The sequence below is a fragment of the Sphaeramia orbicularis genome, chromosome 8 (genome assembly GCF_902148855.1).
Source record: "Sphaeramia orbicularis chromosome 8, fSphaOr1.1, whole genome shotgun sequence".
NCBI classification, from domain to species: domain Eukaryota; kingdom Metazoa; phylum Chordata; class Actinopteri; order Kurtiformes; family Apogonidae; genus Sphaeramia; species Sphaeramia orbicularis.
This window is the reverse complement of record NC_043964.1, coordinates 14,379,944-14,403,419: the sequence shown is the minus strand read 5'-3', so window position 1 is coordinate 14,403,419 and position 23,476 is coordinate 14,379,944. Positions and strand designations below refer to the sequence as shown.

The following is a 23,476-nucleotide window of genomic DNA, read 5'->3' as shown; positions in this document are numbered from 1 at the left end:
TTGATTGATAAATTTGATTGATTTGTTATTCTCCTTCTGCTGTACTATCTGAAAGTCTATATTGTCTGTAGTTGGATCAGGAGGAATGGTTTGTCTGACCATTTATAGTGGTTTACCATAGTTTTTGCGTTCTAGTGTGTAAAGAAATATTTTGTAAAATAAAGGACACACAGACAGAATTTTTTATTAACTAGAGAAGGAAAATATATCCGTTTTACTGTGAACCAGTCATAAGACAGTGGTTTATTTTGTATGATGAGTTTCAACTAGTACTGTCAAATGATTAACATTTTTAATAGATTAATTACATGGTCACTGTGGAATAATTTCAATTAATTACAATTATATATCATTCATTTTTAATGTATATTAATCGTGTTTCATTTTGTATGAGCAAACAGACTCAAGAAAGAAGGGAATATATATATGTACTTAACGTGTTTGTCGCAAGCTGGGCAACACGTTTGCTGAAGTGCTAGCAGAATCCCAACTAACGTATGCTTTGGGTTAATGTAGTATTTTAAGATGGAAGTGCTTTGGTGAAAAGAAAACTCCTTCCTGCAGAGTGTGTGTAATACTTTATGTCGGCTGACTGTTCTGTCTTGGTTTTTTGGTCCTCATACTTCCATCCAGAGGGCAAACGTGCTGTTTATCATCTTCCATCATTATTTGTTGGTTCAACTGTCTGTCACTACCGGATCAACTGCCCATTTGTTCATGTGCCATGCTAACTCTAATTGGACAAACTGTCCGAAATGCATTGGCAGAGATGTTCAGAGTCTTTCTGTGCTGTAGATGGGTTAATTGTGTTAAATTTTTTAATCAGATTAATCATGATAGAGGATTAATTTGTGTTAATGCATTAATTTTGACAGCCCTAGTTTCAATGCATGTTATCATTTACCATAAAGAGACTGAACATTACACCTGTTTTTTTGTTTTTTCAGTAAATAACAAACCTTCCAGTCTAATCAAAGAAATCATCTGCTCAAATGTTTGTCTGTAGAAGGAGATGTAAACCTGTGGCTTCCATAGCAAATAGTGAGTCCTACTGTTTACTTACATCTGCCGAAAAGGTTAATCTTTTCTATTTAGTCAGAGATTTATCACTTTGACTTAGATGTTCATTTGTCCTATTTCTCATTAAGTCAACAATTCTTTTCTAGGGTTAATATTGTCTTATTAACCATCTGTCACCTTTTCCCTGCTACAAACTACCGTAATTATACTGACCTTTAAAAATCCGCTATTGTTCGACCTCTGTATCAGACAGTAACAGAGGTTCACCAACAGTAGATTATCACAAATAAAGAATCACGTCAAAAATGCCTCCTGACTGTGCCTGTAAAACCTTTTTTTAATCGCAACGCCACTTTCTTTAATTATCCACCCTGCAGCGAGAAGAGTGGGCAGACAATATCTGTCAAGAAGTTACGCAGGGTAGTAATAAGAACTCTTCTGTTTGTGAGTTTCTGTGTAGGTGAGCTGTGTGTAGGCGTTGGTGTTAATGAATAGGAGATGAAAGTGGGATTTAAGGTGTGAGGCCGTGCTGGTCAAGAACGTGCGATCATGGTGCCGGTGGTAATTACCATGCAAGGAAAGTGTAGCCCAGCGCACAACCTATAGACCTTTTCCGAGGCTGACATTTTGCCATGTTACAGCAGTGAAAGTACAGGTGTTACAGGTATCATTTACAAGGTCCCTGTTCCGTTCAGCCGTCCCAGGAGATAGTACGAGTACGAAGTCTCTAACTGCAGACCTGAATGTTCTATGTATGCATTAGAATTAGAGCTACATAATATATTGTTTGAGCATCGGCATTGCGATGTACGTGTGCGCAATAGTCACATCGCAGGTCCTGCGATTTAGGAGGCAAATGGACTCAACATGTTTGCATCTAATTTCAACCTGGGTACCTGACACACACTGCACAAAACAATCCACCAATCACGCTGGTTGCTGGTAACAATATTGAAAAATGGGCAACAAACAAGAGAAAATCACCAAAAATGAAGACTTGGTGAAAAAAAGAAAAGCAACGTCAGTTATCTGGAATTATTTCAGCTACAAAAAGGATGATATCGAAACACGTGTTCTGTGTCAATAGTACCTTGCACCTGTTGCCACAACGAGAGGAAACACAACTAATTTGTTTGACCATTTACGTCAGCACCACACAGCTATTGTAACCTCCTGAGTGTTTTTTCATATCGCAATATATACATCACAGGGTTATAAAAAAATCGCAATGTCAGTTTTTAACTTACCAGCCGACAGGCCGTAAGCTATTGTTGTCATGCGGCGTCCGTCGGCATCGTTGGCGTCTGTCGTCCATTACAAAAATTTCAATCGTCTTCTTCTCCGAAACTACAATTCCGATTGACTTCAAACTTGGTATACAGTTTGTTTATGATGATGTCAACAAAAGTTAGTGAAATTATCTGGATCTGATTCTGGATTTGGTACGACTTCGAAAAATTTCCCCATTAAAAGAGATAGGAAGTGGATCGATGCAATAACTCAGTAAATATAAATGATATCAAGCTGAAATTTCTAGAGTACAGCCCTGATGGGGAGCTGACCAAAACATAATGTCCACATGCTGATCAGGATCCTCTTCTGGATCCGGGAACTTCCGGAAAATTTAACATAGGCTCTTATGGGGAAAAAATTTCAATCATCTTTTTCTCCAAAACTACAGTTCTGATTGACTTCAAACTTGGTATACAGCTTCTGTATGATGATGTCAACACAAGGTTTTGAAATTATGTCGATCTGGATCTGATTCTGGATTTGGTGCGACTTTGAAAAATGTTCCCATTATAAGAGATAGGAAGTGGATTGATACAATAAATCAGTAAGTAATAATGATATATAGATGGAATTTGAATTTTTTACAGATCTGATTGGAATATGACAAAAACATGGGCTATTTCTGTAATATCATAAATACAAAAAACTGGGTGATACTAAATGGCATCTGGATACATTTCCCAAAGCTTTTAATTTGGCCGGTAAGCTACAGGGCCATTGGTCCTATTTTTTCTAATATCGTGCAGCCCTAGTGAGAATACTACTCATTTTCACTTGTATTGCTAAATAATTTACACCAGTCGTCAGTGGAATTTAAAGATGATGACTATGAATGTGTTAGTTTTGTTTTAGTGCTTAAGATGTAAATTAATTTTATAATCTAATACATTTTTTTCCCCAAGTCAATCAGCTATCGCTATCTATAATGCTAATTATGCTAATGTTACCTATAACTATAACCTGTAACTATATTATGCTAACTATAGTAGCAGCTGTTGAAGATATTTTAAAAACCAAAAAGATTCTGAGTTTTTGAGAAATTATTCATGGCTGCTGCCACTGCTCCTGTTTATTTAATTATTTGATGTACCATCTGTTTTTATTATTACCTTATTTCACTTGATTTTTTGTAACAGTTCAAAGATCCAGATGATATGTTTTTTTGTACATAGTCTATGGACAACAAATATTAATGTTTAAATAGGCAAATAGAAAAAATATTAAAAGGAAAGCAGAACACCTTTGAACTATAGTTGTACATAAAATACATTAAAAAATGTGAATATATTAATACAAAACATCTAACACTAAAACTGCTTGAATCACGACGGCAAATAAAAGTTTACAGAGTCATTGCATAAGTACTGTTAAATGAAACACCAATAGTACACAACACAACAGTAATAAGTTTTGATGATTGTGACAAACATACGACTATGAAACTATAGAGAAAAAAAAAAAGCCAAATACCAAAACTACAAAGAATATTGAGAAGAGTGTGAGAAATGTGTGTCACAACAGAGCATAATATGAAACAACAGATATTTTTAAGCATATATCATCAAGTCACACAGCAGTATTAAGTCATATTTGTCAATATTGGTACAGTAATATTATTATATGTCCTAATATGTATGTTGTAGAGGAGTCAGTAGTCAGTAACCAACTGAATGGATTACAACAGCTCTATTACAGAGTAGTAGTACTTACGGAGACTGTTGAGTGTGACTCTGGTTTGTATGTTCTCGTAGTGCTGACCGAGTCCACTGTCATCGAGATGTTCTGAGGCAGGATGGCGGATCACGTGTGCAAGAGCCCTACAAATATTAAGAACAGTGGCTCAGAGAAGGAGGATTTATTTTGCCATGATTGTGTTCAGCATGAATATAAACACACTGTATCCCTGTGCACGATCAACTCCCCCTAGAGTGACAAAAAGCTTTCACCAATGACGGAAAACCAACACCCATATCAAGAAATGAGCCTCATCAAGGTTAGAGTAGAGATTCAAAATACAGTGTCCTAAAGTGACAGGACTTCATAAACGTTTGAACCAGGTCTTAAAAGCACCACCAAAGAAATCCACCATCTTAAATATATTAAAAATAATTTACTTTGGACATATGTGTTAAATAGATTGAGTAGTTTTCTTCTAAAGTCATTTTTTTGTGACATATTTCCAATTTTCTTCCATTGCAGAACAACAGGAAAACACTACAGAGAAATGTACTATAGTACTGCAAACATAGACTAGAAGTAGGGATGTAACGATTACCGGTATTAAGATAAACCACAGTAAAATTGCCAATGGTTAGTGTTACCGTTTAAATTCAAATTATCACGATAACCATGTTTGATTACCGCACTTTTCCGGAGAAAATGCCGATGTAAAGATATGATTTTATGTCAAATATTTGAATATAGTTTTAATTTATTACAATTTTAATTTTATATACCTAATATTTGGAACCAGTATTCACTTTTAAAGTCTTTGAAAAGGTTCGTTAAGCATCTTTGTGTTATTTATGCAATAAATTATATACATTTTTCAAATTGGATTTTATATATTTTTTCTGTTTTCTGGCCTTTTATGTTGATATAGTAGGTTAAAGTGAAAAAAATAATAGGCAGATGATATAGATGAAGTTGTGCTGAAAAAAAAGATACCAAACATGGGTATAGTAAACATTTGTTTATATAGTATATTAAGGCAAATTCAAAAGTACTGAAAAACGACCAAAATAGGTTCAGACCACTAAGGGTTAATATTTGAATGTTTCTTCCAAGAGAAAGTACATTGTGCTGATTACTTTCTTTGTTTTTTTTTTTTTGTTTGTTTGTTTGTTTTTTTTTGGGTTGTTTTTTTTTTTTTTTTTTTTTTTTTTCAAAAATACAACTTGGTTAAATTATTTCAGTGTGTGGTATAAGTACTTTTTGAACATTTTGAGCACAATTTCAATAATACTGCAATAATAATGATAACCGTGATAATTTTGGTCACAATAACCGTGATATGACATTTTCATATCGTTACATACCTAACTAGAAGTAGGTTTAATTAACCCATAAAGAACCAAACATCCACTGACGACCAAAATCATATACGGATCTAAAATGTTTAATACCTGTTGATCCACTAATCCTATTGATCCATGTAAATAATTGGTGTAAAATAGTCTTTTGTCTTTTCATGGTCATCAGATATGACCCATTTGGACAGTCAGAGGCTCTTGTTACCGTGGAAACCCCGTCATCTTCTACAACATTGATTCACCAGTAAAACCCATGGAGTTTGATCAGTGACAGTAGATGGACGCACTTGGCTTATATTGAGTTGATGATAGATTTTACTAAAAAAAAGTCATGTTTTCTTCAGTTTTCTCTGTTTTTGACATAATAACCCTCAACTGTAATCTGAGTTTTTATGGGCATGTACATGATCATTAATTAAACATAGGAAAATACCTGATTTATACTTAAAAATGCAAACTACAGAGCGTAATATTGGAATAAATGTTTGATAAATTAGTTAGGAAAGGTTACAGAAAAGAGAAAATTCGTTTGGGAGCTACCACAAAAGTAGGACTGGGTCTTTATGGGTTAAGTAAGGCTGCTGAAGACTTAATATTATAAAAATACTATGCTCAGATAAATGGCTTTTGATTGTCACCCCTGCATTAGAAATTGGCCTTTTAGTGGCAAATACGAACAGAAGTAACATTCACATCAAGTAGAACCTTTCACAATCGTCATGTTGTACCTGATCATTGTATTCAGACTAAATCTATGAACATACCCTCAATCTTTACAGAGTTAAATCTATGTAGTACCTGATCCCAGCGCAGTATCAGTGTTGAATGTGGTAACAAGTGGTTATAGGTTTACTGCACTTGCATCTAAGATTTGATGGTTTGTCATGATGATAATGTTCATATCCGTCACTGTCAAAAGTTTAAGGTAAGACTACCCTATCATTAGAACCACAATCATAACTCCAGTATCAGCCTGTATAATCGCTAAAGACTGAAATGTAAAGATCCATCTTTAGGAGGATTGAGGGGGATGTAGTTGCAGCAAATGGAAAGAAAATAAACACAGGCACACTTCATACTTTTCATAGGACTTTTCTGTGCAGCTCTATTACAGGTAACCTTTATTTAACTTCACATAAACAAACTCATAACAAGATGTAAAGTGATCCAACAGCATTCAGTTCCTTTAGATCAGTGACCGCACCCCCCACCCCCCCAAAAAATAAAAAAAAATTAGCACCAGGGGGGACAGGGGAGGGGGCATTATAGCCCTTTCGCAGGTAACGCCCCCTCCTTACCTCACCATTATCAAATTATCATCTGGAATTTCCCCTTGTGGGACGAATAAAGTCTTATCTTATCTTATCCTTCTTTTCGAGTGGGGGGGGTCTGAGGGAGCTTATATACGCAGGATGGATAGCGGCCCCCTCGCGACTGGGGGGGGGGGGGGGGGGGTAGCCCTACCCCTACCTGTAACCTCCTAACACCTGAGTAAACCTATCATGTACAGGAGAATGTCATGAGGAAGGTCAGGATGGAAACTAGCCTTTCATAACGACAACAGCGACAACAACAGCTCCACTGTGCAGATTTTATTCTTCCCAAATCTGTCTCCTTACTGTTTGTGTGCATATGTTAAGTGCACTAGTGGCAGATGGTGTGGATGAGTATTATATTTGACGTGTTTATTAATAATTGATGCTTATATTATAATGTGTGCAACAGTGGTCAGTTTTTGTCTTTTCACATAAAAAAAACAGTAAAAAGTATGTTTTTAATGACCTGGACTTCCACAGAATTTTGCAGATGGTGAATTTCATTAGGATCCACACAAATTGAATTCAATCACAAACACACACTGGTAGGGGTGTAAGAAAATATCGGTTCTGCAATATATTGCAATATTTCATTTCACAATACTGTATCAATATTAAAAAGTAGTGTCGATATTTTTAGGTATTTATTCAAATGCAGATATGGCAGAGGTTCATTTTTGTTTTTTGGTTTTCTTTATTGTTTATATCTTATTTATTATTATTTAACACTGTTTAGTGGTTATTTGAAGGATCCTAAAAGCACTTTTTACTGTCTGAGAGGCAGATGTTAGTTCCTTTGGAAACTAGGAGAATTAGAAAATTTTTGTGATATAGCATTAGATCCTGTTGTGATCAAATAAAAATGTGTTTAGTATTTGTGTATATTTCTGCTGTAATTCAATTCTTCCAGGAAATAATCTTTTTAAAAAAAAAGAGAGAAACAAACAAAAAATTGCCTTTTTAACGCTTTCATGCACGAATTATGAAACCTTAGTTTCTTAAATGAAATAATTTTTTTATGGAGTTACAAAAATGTCCACTCAGCTGGACACCATGTGTTTAATTTTTAAAGCAAAGAAACATGTATTTAAAACCATCAGAAAGTGATAAACTGTGTAAAAACTATGAAATAAAAACATTTTTAATGCAGCTAATCTGATGTTTGCTCACATTTTAACATACTCTTATACTAGTTTTTACTCACTTCATTCGGTTATATCAGGGGTCACCAATCCTTGTCCTCGAGGGCCAGTATCCTGCATGTTTTAGATATTTCCCTCTTCCCGCACACCTGACAGTCGTTATCAGGCTTCTGCAGAGCTTGATGATAGGCTTATGGTTTGAGTCGGGTGTGTTGGAAGAGGGATACATGTAAAACAAGCAGGATACCGGCCCTCGAGGACCAGGATTGGTGACCCCTGGGTTATATGAAAAAAAAAACAACCCTTTTTTGTTTAAGAAAACTGGTAATAAGAGTCTTATAACAATTAGAAATTGATTTAAACTCAAACATGTTGGTGCAGATCAGGCTTATAAAGAACAGCACAGTTACAGTAATGGTATGAATTGAAACCCATGAATATACAAGAGAACAGCTGTAGAATAGCCGTCCACTGTAGTGACCACTATGCATGAAAGGGTTAACATTATCATGATATATCGTATCGTGATCCTAGTATTGTGATCTATATCGTATCACCAGATTTTTGCCTATACACACCCCTACACATTGGGCTTTCTTGTCAATATTTAACAGCCTAAACTGACAATCATAACATTCCCAGTTGTTGGTCACACTAGTGTCAGTTTCCACTCAAAGCTGAAGAGTCCTTGTCTTTACTGTTATCTACAATGTCTCTAATATGTGGTTCAGTGATGCGCAGACAACAGAGAATGAGCAGGTTCAGAGATTTATCAAACTTTCTGATCGGAAGAAGTTGATGTGTTGAGAGTAAACGTGGTGCCATTTGGAACCAGAGTGCCGCTATTACTTTTTCATGCACAAAATGAACCAATGGTTTCTTATTTTGTGCTTCACTCAACATCCCAGGGCCCCTTGACGCAGTGGGTAAACTTGGCCAGTTTATTGGTTTGACCCATATAACCAGTGCAACGACAAGAGGAATATCATTACAGCTGAAATACTGTTCATTATTTTAGTTCACAGGTGTCAAACATGCGACCCAGGGGCCAAATCCGGCCCGCCAAAGGGTCCAGTTCGGTCCTTGGGATGAATTTGTGAAATGCAAAATTAAACTGAAGATATTAACAATCATTTTAGTTCAGGTTCCACATTTAGACCAATTTGATCTAAAGTGGGTCAGACCAGTAAAATCCTACCATAAGAACTTATAAATACTCACAACTTAAAATTTCTGTCTTAGTAAATGTAAATATTTCCATGTATTTAGACTAAAATAAAGTATAGTTTCACAAAAAATGTGAATAACTTGAACAAATATGAACAATCTGAAATATTTTAAGAGAAGTAAGTAAAAATTTTAACAATATTCTGGCTGATATTAAATGTTTTGTGTATTTGTAGATCCACTGTGATCTGTAAGTTGTAATAAACATGTGGAAATGATAAAGTGAGGCAGAATATTGCTAAAATTACACTTATTTTTTTCCAGTTCGTTCCTGTTATTCACATTGTTTGAAAGGATAATTGGTAGATATAAACTTTTTTTTTTTTGTTTAATTTTACGGTTTTCACTCTAAAACACAGGTGTCAAACATGAGGCCCGGGGGCCAAATCTGGCCCGCCAAAGGTTCCATTCCGGCCCACGGGATGAAAGTGCAAAAATTAAGCTGAACAGTCCAGGTTGTCCAAATCATTTTGGTTTAGGTTCCACGTACAGACCAATGTGATCTCCAGTAAAAATAACAACACAATAAATCATAAATAATGACAACTACAAATTTTCTTTGTGAAAAATTATGTGGAAAAAATTTAAGTGAGAAAAATAACATTACACTGTGAAAATATTTACATTTACAAAACTATTCTTTCACAATAAAATGCAAATAAATACATAAATAAAAACAAAGATGAACAACCCGAAATGTGCAATTTGAACAACATTCTGCCTGTTACTAAATGTTTTGTGCATTTATAGATCCACTGTGATCTGTAGTTGTGTTATAAATAAGAGATGAAATATTGTAGAATTTGTTCAAATTTTAGTTCCAAACTCCCAAATTTTAACAATATTCTGCCTGTTACCAAATGTCTATGTAACACTGTGTAAATGTACATGTATAAATAATAAGTCGAGGCATAATATTGTTAAAATTGCACTAATTTTTCAAATGAAACTTCTGTTTTTTCAGGTTATTCCCATCTTTTTTGTAAAATGTAAATATTTTCTTAATTTAATTGGGGGGTTTTTGTATTAAAACAAAAGGAAAAACTTGGATTTGTCATTATTTATAGCAGGGGTGTCGAACTCATTTTAGTTCAGGGGTCACATACAGCCTAATATGATAGAAAGTGGGCCGGACCAGTAAAATAATAACATAATAATACAGAAATAATGTCAACTCCAAACTTCCCTCTATGTTTAAGAGCGAAAAAAGAAAAATTACATTACGAAAATGTTTACATCTACAAACTATCGTTTAAAACAATGTGAATAACATGAACAAACTGAATAAATAAGTGCAATTTTAACAATATCATGCTTCAGTTTATCATTTTGAGTGAAAACTTTTGAGTGAAAAAAGTAAAATTCCCTAATGAAAATGTTTACATCTATGAATTGTACTTGAACATAACATGAACAAATATGAACAACCTGAAAATTCTTTAGTAAAATAAGTGCAATGTTAACAATATTAGGCCTTAGTTTATCATTTATACATGTGAATCACAACTTACAGATCACAGTGGATCTATAAATACACAAAACATTAAATAACAGGCAGAATATTATTAAAATTCCACATACTTCTCTTAAGACATTTCAGATATTCACATTTTTTGTTAAAGGCTAGTCTGTAAATGTAAACATTTTTGTGTAATTTTACTTTTTTTTTAAACTAAAACAGAGAAATTTGCAGTTTTCATTATTTATAGGTTATTATGATAGTATTTTACTGGTCTGATCCACTTTAGACTGAAATGACCTAAAATGATTTTAACATCCTTGACTGTTAATATCTTCAGTGTAATTTTTGCATTTCACAAATTCATCCAAGGGGCCGGATTGAACCCTTCGGCGGGCCAGATTTGGCCCCCGGGCCGCATGTTTGACAACTGTGATTTATAGGTTATTAAGTCATTATTTTACTGCTCTGGCCCGCTTGAGATCAAACTGGGCTGAATATGGCCCCTGAACCAAAATGAGTTTGACACCCCTGCTCTAAAACAGAGAAAATTTTGGAGTTGACGTTATTTATATATAATTATGTTATTATTTTACTGGTTTGGCCCACTTCAGATCAAATTTAGCTGAATGTAAAAACAACAGGATTTTTTTTACAGTGTAATAAACATGTGGAAATGATAAAGTGAGGCAGAATATTGCTAAAATTACACTTATTTTTTCAGTTTGTTCATGTTATTCACATTGTTTGAAAGGATAGTTAGTAGATGTAAACATTTTTGTTTGTTTAATTGTACGTTTTTCACTCTAAAACATGGAGAACATTTTGGAGTTGACATTATTTATATATAATTATGTTATTATTTTTAATGGTTCGGCCCATTTCAGATCAAATTTAGCTGAATGTAAAAACAACAGGATTTTTTTTACAGTGTAATGAACATGTGGAAATGATAAAGTGAGGCAGAATATTGCTAAAATTACACTTATTTTTTCAGTTTGTTCATGTTATTCACATTGTTTGAAAGGATAGTAAGTAAATGTAAACATTTTTTTATTTATTTATTTATTTATTTTTTTACATTTTTCCCTCTAAAAAATAGAGAAAATTTTTGGAGTTGACATTATTTATATATAATTATGTTATTATTTTACTGGTTCGGCCCATTTTAGATCAAATTTTGCTGAATGTAAAAACAACAGGATTTTTTTTTACAGTGTAATAAACGTGGAAATGATAAAGTGAGGCAGAATATTGCTAAAATTACACTTATTTTTTCAGTTTGTTCATGTTATTCACATTGTTTGAAAGGATAGTTGGTATATGTAAACAATTTTTTGTTTAAATTTTGTTTTTCACTCTAAAGATAGAAAACATTTTGGAGTGGACATTAAATATAATTATGTTATTGTTTTTACTGGTTCGGCCCATTTCAGATCAAATTTAGCTAAATGTAAAAACAACAGGATTTTTTTTACAGTGTAATAAACATGTGGAAATGATAAAGTAAGGCAGAATATTGCTAAAATTACACTTATTTTTTCAGTTTGTTCATGTTCAAATTGTTTGAAAGGATAGTTAGTAGATGTAAACATTTTATTTATTCATTTATTTTATTTATTTATTTATTTAATTAATTAATTAAATTTTACATTTTTCACTCTAAAGCATGGAGAAAATTTTGGAGCTGACATTATTTTTATATATTTATGTTATTATTTTACTGGTTCGGCCCACTTCAGATCAAATTTAACTGAATGTAAAAACAACAGGATTTTTTTTACAGTGTAATAAACATGTGGAAATGATAAAGTGAGGCAGAATATTGCTAAAATTACACTTATTTTTTTCAGTTTGTTCATGTTATTCACATTGTTTGAAAGGATAAATGGTAGATGTAAACATTTTTTTGGTTTAATTTTACGTTTTTCACTCTAAAAAACAGAGAACATTTTGGAGTTGACATTATTTATATATATTTATGTTATTATTTTACTGGTTCAGCCCACTTCAGATCAAATTGAGCTAAATGTAAAAACAACAGGATTTTTTACAGTGTAATAAACATGTGGAAATGATAAAGTGAGGCAGAATATTGCTAAAATTACACTTATTTTTTCAGTTTGTTCATGTTATTCAAATTGTTTGAAAGGATAGTTAGTAGATGTAAACATTTTATTTATTCATTTATTTTATTTATTTATTTAAATTTTACGTTTTTCACTCTAAAGCATGGAGAAATTTTGGAGCTGACATTATTTATATATATTTATGTTATTATTTTACTGGTTCGGCCCACTTCAGATCAAATTTAGCTGAATGTAAAAACAACAGGATTTTTTTTTTACAGTGTAATAAACATGTGGAAATGATCAAGTGAGACAGAATATTGCTAAAATTACACTTATTTTTTTCAGTTTGTTCATGTTATTCACATTGTTTGAAAGGATAGTTAATAGATGTAAACATTTTATTTATTCATTTATTTATTTTATTTTATTTATTTATTTTTTCAAATTTTACGTTTTTCACTCTAAAACATGGAGACAATTTTGGAGTTGACATTATTTATATATAATTATGTTATTATTTTACTGGTTCGGCCCACTTCAGATCAAATTTAGCTGAATATAAAAGCAAAAGGATTTTTTTTTTACAGTGTAATAGACATGTGGAAATGATAAAGTGAGACAGAATATTGCTAAAATTACACTTATTTTTTTCAGTTTGTTCATGTTATTCACATTGTTTGAAAGGATAAATGGTAGATGCAAACTTTTTTTTTTTTTTTGGTTTAGTTTTACGTTTTTCACTCAAAAAAACAGAGAACATTTTGAAGTTAACATTATTTTTATATAATTATGTTATCATTTTACTGGTTCGGCCCACTTCAGAACAAATTTAGCTGAATGTAAAAACAACAGGATTTTTTTTTACAGTGTAATAAACATGTGGAAATGATAAAGTGAGGCAGAATATTGCCAAAATTACACTTTTTAAAAAAAAAAAAAAATTGTTCATGTTATTCACATTGTTTGAAAGGATAGTTAGTAGATGTAAACTTTTTTTTTTTTTTAATTTTACGTTTTTCACTCTAAAAAACAGAGAACATTTTGGAGTTGACATTATTTATATATTATTATTTTATTATTTTACTGGTTCAGCCCACTTCAGATCAAATTGAGCTGAATGTCCCTGAACTAAAAAGAGTTTGACCCCCCAGTTTTAGTTAAATCTACTAAAGCCTACCTTGACATATTTTCTCTGTGCGGACGGTGCGTCTTCTCCAAACCCAGCTTGGTGAAAATTCCAATCAGTGCCATGATGGCCACGACCCCGCATATGACATAGACAATCAGGTTGGTTTTATCCTTGGCGGAATCCGACGCCACGTCCACTTTCGACGGGGGTCTTCCCGTCATCATCCACGGTGGGGTGTCGTAGTTCTTACAGGTGGTCTGGTCCAGCCGAGAGCTTTTAAACGCGCAGCAGAACCTGAAGCCACAGGTGCCGCAGCAGTACAGGTAACTGCCCGTCCTGCACACGAACGGAGGGTCCCACTGGCCCATCACGTCGTAGTACCCACGACACTTGTCCTCCGTGTGCGGGGTCTCCGTGATAAAAATCTCACCCTCCTTTGAGTCGTTATACCCGGTCACTATCATGTAGTCGTCGAGGGTTTGGCCCGGTTCGCCTTCCGCGTCGCACACCAGAACTTTGACCAGAAAGTAACCGAGGAGTAACTCCGTGACGCGCATTGTTTTTCAGTTGTTTCCACGCACTTGACGCCCCGTGAAGCTCTCACAAGCCAGGACGCATCTCCAGGAGACACCAGGCACAGCCATGCGTAAATGCACCACTTACACTGACTGATGGATCCATGCGTAAAAGGAGTTTACGCACATGGACTTGTCTTTCCTGGTGCAGTCAGGAGGACACCCTAGTGTTTTGGGTGCAGAGGGGGGGTGAGGGGGTATTACTGAATCAGTGCCCGTGGCTGGACTGTGGGGTGCCACATACCTCTGAGGCTGCTACACTCCAAAGCACAGAAGCGAGAGAGAGGAGAAAGAAGACGCGAAGAAGAAGCAAAGCCGATGAGAGAGAGAGAGAGAGAGAGACAGAGAGAGAGAGAGAGAGAGAGAGAGGAGCCAATGAGGCTGAGTGCGCAGAGCTGGAGCCCTAATTACAAGCCTTGCAGTCATTTATCATCGCTTTCACTCTTAAAATTGTCCGCAAAGTATAAGTTTAAAGGTATCCGACATTTAAATCACTAAAATATCAGCATAAGGCGCAGGAATGGAACTGCCTATTTCTCCTGGAATGATTAACACGACTTAAAGACATGCAACAATAGACATAGAGTAATAATTTTGTATTTTTTCTAAATGCATTTTGAAAATTTGTTTTGCTTTTTTTTTCTACTTTCATTCTGTCATCCTTCTTTCTTTTGCTTTTGCATTCCTTCCTCAACTCTTTTCTTTACAGTTCTATAAAAATATTCACTTGTCACACACACCACACACAGTCGAGGAAGAAATTATTAGACCATCAAAAGTCATCAAAAATAATGGTTATGCAATCAAGTACTAACTCCTGTGTGACTAAAACAGACAGAAAAGAAAACATGGAATGCCTAAAAGCACTGGTTTTGGCACACTGTAAAAAAAAAAATCTGTAATTTAACAGAATTTTCACTGTTTATTTTGCAGATTTTTCCTGTATTTTTAGGATACAGGAAAATATCAATGAAATGACAAAAACAGACTGTGATTTTACATGTTAAATGTAAAATAACATGAAAAAACTGTAACTGCAAATAACCAAAAAATTTCCATTTTTAAAATATTTTTTTTTCTTTTCTCTCAGAAAAATACAGTTAAAATACATTTGCAAATGTATCATAATTTCACAAATATTTCTTTTCTATTTATGATATTAAACTGTTAATTTAAAGTTTAATACTGTTAAAAATATATTAAAACTAGATAAAATTACTGACAATTAACCATAAAAGAAGTATTTGTTCTGTAAGTTTAACAAGACTTATTTGTTCATTGTAATTATGGGAGGTTTCACAACAAAAATGTTGAATAAATGTATTTTTGTGAATGTATAACATATATAAGCAGTGATCACTGATAAACCGTCAAAATGGAGTTTTTGTCAGTGGATTGTACAACTTAGTCTCATTGAAAATTAGTCTCATTGAAAATTATATATATACATATATATATATATATATATATATAATATAGGTAATTTGATTGTTTTAATACATGTGAATATTCTTTATTAAACATTAAAAAGTCAACAACAAAAAAACTGTAACTGCAAATAACCAAAAAATTTCCATTTTTAAAATATTTTTTTTTCTTTTCTCTCAGAAAAATACAGTTAAAATACATTTGCAAATGTATCATAATTTCACAAATATTTCTTTTCTATTTATGATATTAAACTGTTAATTTAAAGTTTAATACTGTTAAAAATATATTAAAACTAGATAAAATTACTGACAATTAACCATAAAAGAAGTATTTGTTCTGTAAGTTTAACGAGACTTATTTGTTCATTGTAATTATGGGAGGTTTCACAACAAAAGTGTTGAATAAATGTATTTTTGTGAATGTATAACATATATAAGCAGTGATCACTGATAAACCGTCAAAATGGAGTTTTTGTCAGTGGATTGTACAACTTAGTCTCATTGAAAATTAGTCTCATTGAAAATTATATATATACATATATATATATATATATATATATATATATATATACATATATATATAATATAGGTAATTTGATTGTTTTAATACATGTGAATATTCTTTATTAAACATTAAAAAGTCAAAAAAAAAAGGAAGCAAAATCTCATGTAAAGTTAGGGCAAAAAACTGTATTTTAATAATGGAAAATTACCATATTTTTATGAGATGGTTATTTTCTGTTATTTAACAGTATTTTTTTTCAGTACCCTTGCTGCCGGAATAATACCGTTTTTTTTTTTTGTTGTTGTTGTTTTTTTTTACAGTGCAGTAGAATGTTATAGCTATTGATGTAAGAACTGAAGTGATTTTGTTATTATCAAGAAAACATGGAAAATGGTTAGATATCAGCTCTGAAATTAAACTCTTATGAGATATTTTTGTTATCATTATATTTGTCCAAACAGATGTACCTTTAGTTGTACCAGGCATTAAAATGAACAAGAAAATTAGGAAAACAAGGGTGGTCTAATCATTTTTTCTGCGACTGTATGAACTGAATATATTTGTTTATTTATTTATTTAGGATTTATGTGTCCACTAGAGGGAGTAGTGAATTACTCCATCAATCTCCCATGGTGAAGAAAACTTAATTGAAATATAATTTTTTTCCCAACTAAGTGTGACAAGTGCATATTTTTATAGAACTGCAAAGAAACAAAGTTGAGAGGAAGGAATGCAAAAGCAAAAGAAAGAAGGATGAAAGAAAGAAAGTAGGAAAAAAGCAAAACAAATTTGCAAAATGCATTCAGAAAAATTACAAAATTATTAATCTATGTCTTGAAGTCGTGTTAACCATTCAAGGAGAAATAGGCAGTTCCATTCCTGCGCCATATGCTGATATTGCAGTGATTGAAATGTCAGATACCTTTAAACTTATATTTTACTTACACTATACTTGTACATATCGTAAATATACTCACTTGCATAAGAAAGAAAGAAAATCAGTCATCAGTAATGCTTGTAAACATACTTTTACATGAATCCTGCATACATAAGTGAGGTGGAACTTGATTGAGCGGGCTGGATTTTGACACTGAACCGATGTGTAATGTGGCTTTTATGCAAATTCAACAGGATTGCAGGTGTTACTTGCCTGTTTTTGTGTATTTTAAATTCTGTTGTGGCTTAACAACATCCAGCCAAACCTCCCATGACTATTTTGTTATATCACATCCTCTACAGTCATGGAAAAACTTATTAGACCACCCCTTGTTTTCTTCAATTTCTTGTTCATTTTAATGCCTGGTACAAGTACAGGTACATTTGTTTGGACAAATATAATGATAACAACAAAAATAGCCCATAAGAGTTTAATTTCAGAGCTGATAACTAACCATTTTCCCTGGTTTTCTTGATAATAACCAAAATCACTTCAGTACTTACATCAATAGCTATGGCACTGTACACTGTAAAAAAAAAAAATCTGTAATTTAACAGAATTTTCACTGTTTATTTTACAGATTTTTCCTGTATTTTTAGGATACAGGAAAATATCAATGAAATGACAAAAACAGACTTTGATTTTACACGTCAAATGTAAAATAACACGAAAAAACTGAAACTGTGAATAACCAAAAAATTTCCATTTTTTAAAAGAATTTTTTTTTCTTTTTTCACAGAAAAATACAGTTAAAATACATTTGCAAATTTATCATAATTTCACAAATATTTCTTTTCTATTTATGAGATTAAACTGTTAATTTAAAGTTTAATACTGTAAAAAAAAAATTAAAACCAGATAAAATTTCTGACAACCGTTAAAGAAGTATTTGTTCTGTAAGTTTAACAAGACTTGTTTGTTAATTGACAAATATCTTGTGTAATTAAGGGAGGTTTCACAGCAAAAATGCTGAATAAATGTATTTTTGTGAATGTATAACGTGTAAGCACCGATAAACTGTCAAAATACAGTTTTTATCAGTGGATTGTACAACTTAGTCTCATTGAAAATTATTTATATATATATATATTTATAGGTAATTTGATTGTTTTAATACATGTAAATATTCTTTATTAAACATTAAAAAGTCAAAAAAATGTGCAAAATCTCATGTAAAGTTAGGGCAAAAAACTGTATTTTAATTATGGAAAATTACCGTATATTTATGAGATGGTTATTTTCCGTTATTTTGCAGTATTTTTTTTGGCACCCCTGCTGCCAGAATAATACTGTTTTTTATGTTTTGTTTTTTTTGTTTTTTTTTTACAGTGTACTGACAAAAATAGTGCTTTTAGGCATTCCATGTTTTCTTTTCTGTTTGTTTTAGTCACATGATACACACAGGAGTTAGTACTTGATTGCATAACCACTGTTTTTGATGACTTTTGATGGTCTGATAATTTTTCCGCGACTGTATACTGATCATGTTGCAATTTTCATGCAACATTAAGCGTATTAATAGTTGACATAACAGCTTTTTCACAGATTTATATGCGAATGATGATGTTTTTCAGGCTCCCTTGACCTTTCCTACGACACCATTATCATTGAATTTTTTCCGCCATCTGAAGATTCTTATCTTGCCACAAAGTTCACACACCAGTTTCAGAGTTTTCTTCCCTGTGACTCACTCAGCACAAAACATCTAACATGTTACGGAGACAACACTGATTCAATAATTGCCAAGTACGTTCATGCTCCCGAACTATTACAGTTATTTTTTTTCCCTAACCCGTGGTATTCTCTCTTGAGCCACAGTGAGGGCAGCCTTCATATTTTTAGCCTAAGTAAAAATAAAAAAGCCAAAATCATCCAACATATTCCTATAAGGATTGGAAAATGGAGCATATGGCAGTGGTTAAAAAAACACAGCCATATGCGCTTTAGAGCTTCAATAATGTTTTACTTCATCTTTCTGTGACAGCATTGAATCTCTATCTGTAGAATCTATCATTATTTTATCATTATTTTTTAAACACTTAATGATTAGTAAGACATTTAGAAAGCTGTAGCGTGTGACATTCGTTCTGTTAAGAAATAAAACAGTTACAGTTTAGAAAGGACATACTTAGGAGACGTCATATGACTCAAAACAAATATTTCCTCAAAACAAATATAAGACGCAAAGTTCTGCCTAAAAGGCAAAATGAGGAGAATATGTTGCAGTATAACAGTTTTAATTAGAGCTTTGGCCCTGCTGACCTCTGTTATTATCACCTCTCCCACACAGCTGTAACACTGTACTAAGTGATACTCCATCCAAAGTGCAGATCCGTGGAAAATTCAGCCTTGAAATTCTTGTCATCGGTAAACATAAACCTACTTTACTAATATAAATTTACTGCTACAATTTAACCCATAAAGACCCAGCGCTACTTTTATGTCACTTCCCACAATGAAATTTTCTCTATATCTAAGCTTTCTTAAGTAATTTATCACCATTTATTATAATATTATCCTCTGTATTTTGCATTTTATCAGGATAAATCAGATATTTTTCTATATTTAATTTACTGACCATGAAAATGTTCATTAAAGCTCAGATTAAAGTTGAGGTTTACTATATCAGAAACAGGGAAAACTGCAGAAAAAGTGACTTTTTTAGTAAAATCTATCATTAACTGAACATAAATCAAGCATTTCCCTCTACTGTCATTTATCAGACTCTATGGGTTTTACTGGCGAATCATAAATCATGTTGTAGAAGGTGACGGTGTTTTCACGTTCACTACGGAGCCTCTGAACATCCAAATGGGTCATATCTAATGACCATGAAAAGATGACAAACAAAGTGCATATTACACCAATTATTTGCATGGATTGATGGAATTAGTGGATCAGAAGTCATTAAATTTTTTAAATCGGTAGATGATTTTGGTCAGTGGTGGATTTTTGGGTGCTTATGGGTTAAAAAAGTATGCAAGTGTCATTGTTTACACACATTTGTATTATGGTATCATCAAGTTTTCATCTTCAAACAAAACTCATAGGTTATTTTAATAGTCTGACAAAATAATACTGTGTCTTATCATCTGAATGACCATGAAAAGATCACAGACTGCATTGTACACCAATTATTTACATGGATTGATAAGATTAGTGTACAGGTGTCAAACGTGTGGCCCGGGGGCCAAATGCGGCCTGCCAAAGGGTCCAGTCTGGCCCTTGGGATGAATTTGCAAAGTGCAAAAATTCCACAGATGCATTTTAGTTCAGGTTCCACATACAGACCAATATGATCTCAAGTAAAATAACCCACAAAAAATAATGACTCCATATTTTCTTCTGGGTTTGATGTGAAAAAAAAAAAAATTACATTATGTCTATAAATAATGACAGCTTCAAATTTTTGTCTTTGTTTTAGTATAAAAAATAACATTAAATTATGAAAATATTTATATTTACAAACTATCCTGTAACAATAAAATGTGAATAACCTGAACAAATATGATCAACCTGAAAGAAAATTAAGCACAATTTTAACAGTTTTCTGCCTGTTACTAAGTATTTAGTGTCTTTGCAGTTCAGTTCCATAATGCACATGTAGAAATGATAAGGTCAGGCAGAATATTGTTAAAATTGCACTTATTTTTCTTAAGAAATTTCTGTTTTTTCAGGTTATTCACATCTTTTTTTGTCTGGGTAGTTTACATAAGTAAGTGTTTTTGTAATTTAATTGGGGTGTTTTTGCAGTAAAACAAAGACAAAAATTTGGAATTGTCATTATTTATATATTATTATGTTATTATTTTACTGGTTCAGCCCACTTCAGATCAAAGTTAGCTGAATGTGGCCCCTGAACTAAAATGAGTTTGACACCCCTGGATTAGTGGATGAAGTGGTATTAAACAGTTTAGATCAGTAGATGCTTTTAGTCGGTGATAGATGTTTGGGTCTTTATGGGTTAAAGCCCATAATAATCAGATTTAATTAAAATTGTACAGTATAGATGTAATGTTGACACATACTAAGCAGTGCAACAGGGTTTGAATATAGTCTTATTTAAGAACATAGTCATAGAAATTAAAATTCAGCCATTTTTGTAAAAATACATCTCTGTTTGAATAAGTGTTTTATTGTCATTCTCAAATTTACTATAATCGCAGCATTTATCCTAGAGTTCATTTCATGCTATTAATTACTAATCGCTTACAAACAGTAAAATAACATGAAGGGGCTTCAACAAGCGTAGAAAAAGCAAAAAGCTAGTTTTATTTTTAGAGAAACCTTTTCATCTAACATTATGATTAGTGAAAGGAGGCTTACCATCTGCCACTTGAGAAATCTCACTCATTTTTTTTTTGTTTGATGTTGACTCATCTTAGCCATGAGAGGCTACTTTTATTTACAATTGGCTGTCAAGGGAGGGTTGTTTTGTTTTTTTGTTTTTTGTTTTTTTTGCTCGTCTCGTCTTTGAGCATCTTTATAGTTCACTATAAATAGTTTGCAAAAGTCCCTAAGGAGGAAACGTTAGAGATGCTTTAAAGTGAAAACACTACAGCTTTATGAAGAGTGGATTCGGTCCAGGCAGTGATGTTTTAGATAAATGGTGGAAGTGTAAAAATGTAAAGCTGCCAAGCAAAAATATTATGAGGTACCTTTGTTGGGGTTTGTTGGCATTAGTTGGAAGGGCTGGTCAGTTATAATGACACACTGTGAAGCACTGTCCATGAATCACCACCTTTTTAGTAGCTTTATGCATCACACACTTTAAAAGGTTGCTTCAGCTTCAATATGTTGCAGACAATTATTATTACAAGCTCTACATAAAACAAGAAACACAAAGAGAGGTCTGTTCTTTTTCATCACAACTCACCTGTGACAATATTTATCCTTTCTGTGAGGATGATTTAAGTAGTTGCTGAAGCGTAGGTGTTAATTACGCAGTTCTCAATTCATACTGATAGTACTTTAAGGTCAAAAATAAATGAAACAAATGAAACACTTCTCTACGACTTTAGTAACCAGGTATCTAAAAACAGACATTTCACCATCAGGGTGACAACTGCATGACTCCTACCGGTGCATTGTGCCGGAAGTTTATTGACACTAGTCAGTCGGTGGCATGCTTCAGGTGGGAGCAGGTGTGCAGACTGGACTATTGTAATTCTGGTGTGACAAGAAGAGAGTCTAATTAAATGCTCACATAGATGGAAGAGTTTTATCAAGTCTCCTTCTGTTACACGGTGCAGGGGGGTCCTGTTCACTGCAGCATGATGTTCTATTATCCTAGTGAGTGAAAATGATTATAGGAAGATACTGAATAAACCAGTATTCAGTTGTATGAGGTGATTTATCTATGCATGGCTTCATGAGGTTTGTTTCTCTGTTAACAGTTTAGTAGCAAAACTATTGGTTGAATTCATGCCAAATTAGGTTTATAAGATTGCCAGTGACCCAAAATAGATGTGATAACATTTTGGGAAAAGTAGGTCAAAGTTCAAATTTTTTATGAATTTTTAAAATCTTTGTTTTTCCCCATTTACTTATAATGACCAAAATTTGTCTATTTCTATGCTAACATCAGCACACACATAGACATGATGACATCAGCTGGATTGATGTCAAAATAAGCTTCAATACGTGCGAGGGGCAGGGTTTGTTGTGCTTAGCACCACTTGTTTTCTTAATAAGATGAATTATTAGTGTTTATTTATGAAAATTGCAGCAAAACTATTGGTTGAATTCATACCAAACTGGGTTTATAGATTGCCAGTGACCTAAACTAGATCTGATTACATTTTGGGAAAAGTAGGTCAAAGCTAAATTTTTTAAATGAATTTTTAAAATCTTTTTTTTCCCCCATTTACTTATAATGACCAAAATTTGTCTATTTCTATGCTAACATCAGCACACACATAGACATGATGACATCAGCTGGATCAATGCCAAAATAAGCTTCAATACGTGCAAGGGGCAGGGTTTGTTGTGTTTAGCACCACTTGTTTTCTCAATTAGATGAATTATTATTGTTTGTTTATGAAATACTGCAGCAAGATTATTGGTTGAATTCATACCAAATTAGGTTTATAGATTGCCACTGACCTAGTGTAGATGTGATTACATTTTGGGAAAAACAGGTCAAAGTTAAAATTTTTTATGAATTTTTAAAATCTTTTTTTCCCCATTTACTTATAATGGCTAAAATTTGTCTATGTTTATGCTAACATTAGCACACAGATAGACATGATGACATCAGCTGGATCAATGCCAAAATAAGCTTCAATACATGTGGGGGTGGGGTTTGTTGTGCCTGGCACTACTTGTTTTCTTAATGAG

The 23,476-nt window shown here is 32.9% G+C and overlaps 1 protein-coding gene across 1 annotated transcript in view; it reads right to left on the bottom strand.

Annotated features, from left to right (window-relative positions):
- Window positions 1-14,247, bottom strand: part of shisa9b (shisa family member 9b) — a 42,351-nt gene extending 28,104 nt beyond the window's left edge. The window contains exons 1-2 of the mRNA XM_030141863.1: window positions 13,739-14,247; window positions 4,024-4,130 (exon numbers count right to left, since the gene is read on the bottom strand). Of these exons, the coding sequence (XP_029997723.1) occupies window positions 4,024-4,130; window positions 13,739-14,247 (616 nt within the window). The remainder of the gene's footprint in view (window positions 1-4,023; window positions 4,131-13,738) is intronic.
- Between the last annotated feature and the right edge of the window lie 9,229 nt (window positions 14,248-23,476).